The sequence below is a fragment of the Carlito syrichta genome, unplaced genomic scaffold (genome assembly GCF_000164805.1).
Source record: "Carlito syrichta isolate Samal-C Ts95f unplaced genomic scaffold, Tarsius_syrichta-2.0.1 Scaffold307683, whole genome shotgun sequence".
Lineage (NCBI taxonomy): Eukaryota > Metazoa > Chordata > Mammalia > Primates > Tarsiidae > Carlito > Carlito syrichta.
In genome coordinates, this window is record NW_007251779.1 from 659,430 (window position 1) to 660,314 (window position 885).

The 885-nt window shown below is 64.4% G+C and overlaps 1 protein-coding gene across 2 annotated transcripts in view; it reads left to right on the forward strand.

The window, feature by feature from the left end:
• Nucleotides 1-508: 508 nt before the first annotated feature.
• Nucleotides 509-885, forward strand: part of XRN2 (5'-3' exoribonuclease 2) — a 79,062-nt gene continuing 78,685 nt past the window's right edge. The window contains exon 1 of one of the 2 annotated variants that reach the window (XM_008064546.1): nucleotides 509-693. In XM_008064546.1, the coding sequence (XP_008062737.1) occupies nucleotides 619-693 (75 nt within the window). In that variant the 5' untranslated portion in view covers nucleotides 509-618. The remainder of the gene's footprint in view (nucleotides 694-885) is intronic. The other variant, XM_021715792.1, reaches the window with a different exon arrangement.

The following is an 885-nucleotide window of genomic DNA, read 5'->3' on the forward strand; positions in this document are numbered from 1 at the left end:
CGATTTCAAGCGAGTTCTGTAGGCAAACCATTTTATTTGTAACTGAACACTTTAAAATGCCCCTTTTGCTAGCCCGGATACGTACTGTGACATAAAACCAGGAGACACCAGGAAATGGAAGTCACGCGTGACTCTAAATGCTTTCACTCTACTTAGAATCTGCTTAGACTGAGATAGGTGACAAAAGAAAGTAAAACGAGGTAATCTCTTCCAAAGAAGATGTGATCGCACCGGCGAGGAATCGCTTCCCGGGCCTGCTGGGTGCGGGGATGCTGTGCAGGGGAGTCGGACTGGGGCCGAGAGTCCGGGGAGCCCCCGCGACTCGGACGCGCTCGGCTTCGCGCTCCGGGGCTGAGACCCCAGAGAGCGAGTGGAGGCCTTCATTTGCCGGTCGGCCGCCGGCCTCCACTTCTCATCGCCAGCCCAGCGGGGTCCCGCTCCGCCGCTCCATTGCCCAGCAGAGCCTCTTTCCCAGCATCCCCCGCGACGGCGCCGTGGCGTCACTTCCGGTCACCGGCGCGCACGTGGGAGGAAGTGTTAGTGCCCGCGGCTGCCGCTGCTGCTTCTTTGGTTACGATTGTCCGCCGCCCAGCCGCCGTCTCCAGCTGTGCCGCCGCCATGGGAGTCCCGGCGTTCTTTCGCTGGCTCAGCCGCAAGTACCCGTCCATCATTGTCAACTGCGTGGAAGAAAAGGTGAGGGGGCGCCAGGTGGCCGCCACGCTGGAGCCGGGGGCTTCGCGCGCCTAGGCCGCGTTCCTCGGGGCCCGCCACCTGCCGCTCGGGAGCCCTGCCGGGAGCCCGCGTCCGGCTGCCAGCCTCGCGGACAGCCGCAACTCGACCCGCGGGGGGGGGGGGCGCGGCGCTAGAATACCCGGCCCCCGGGAG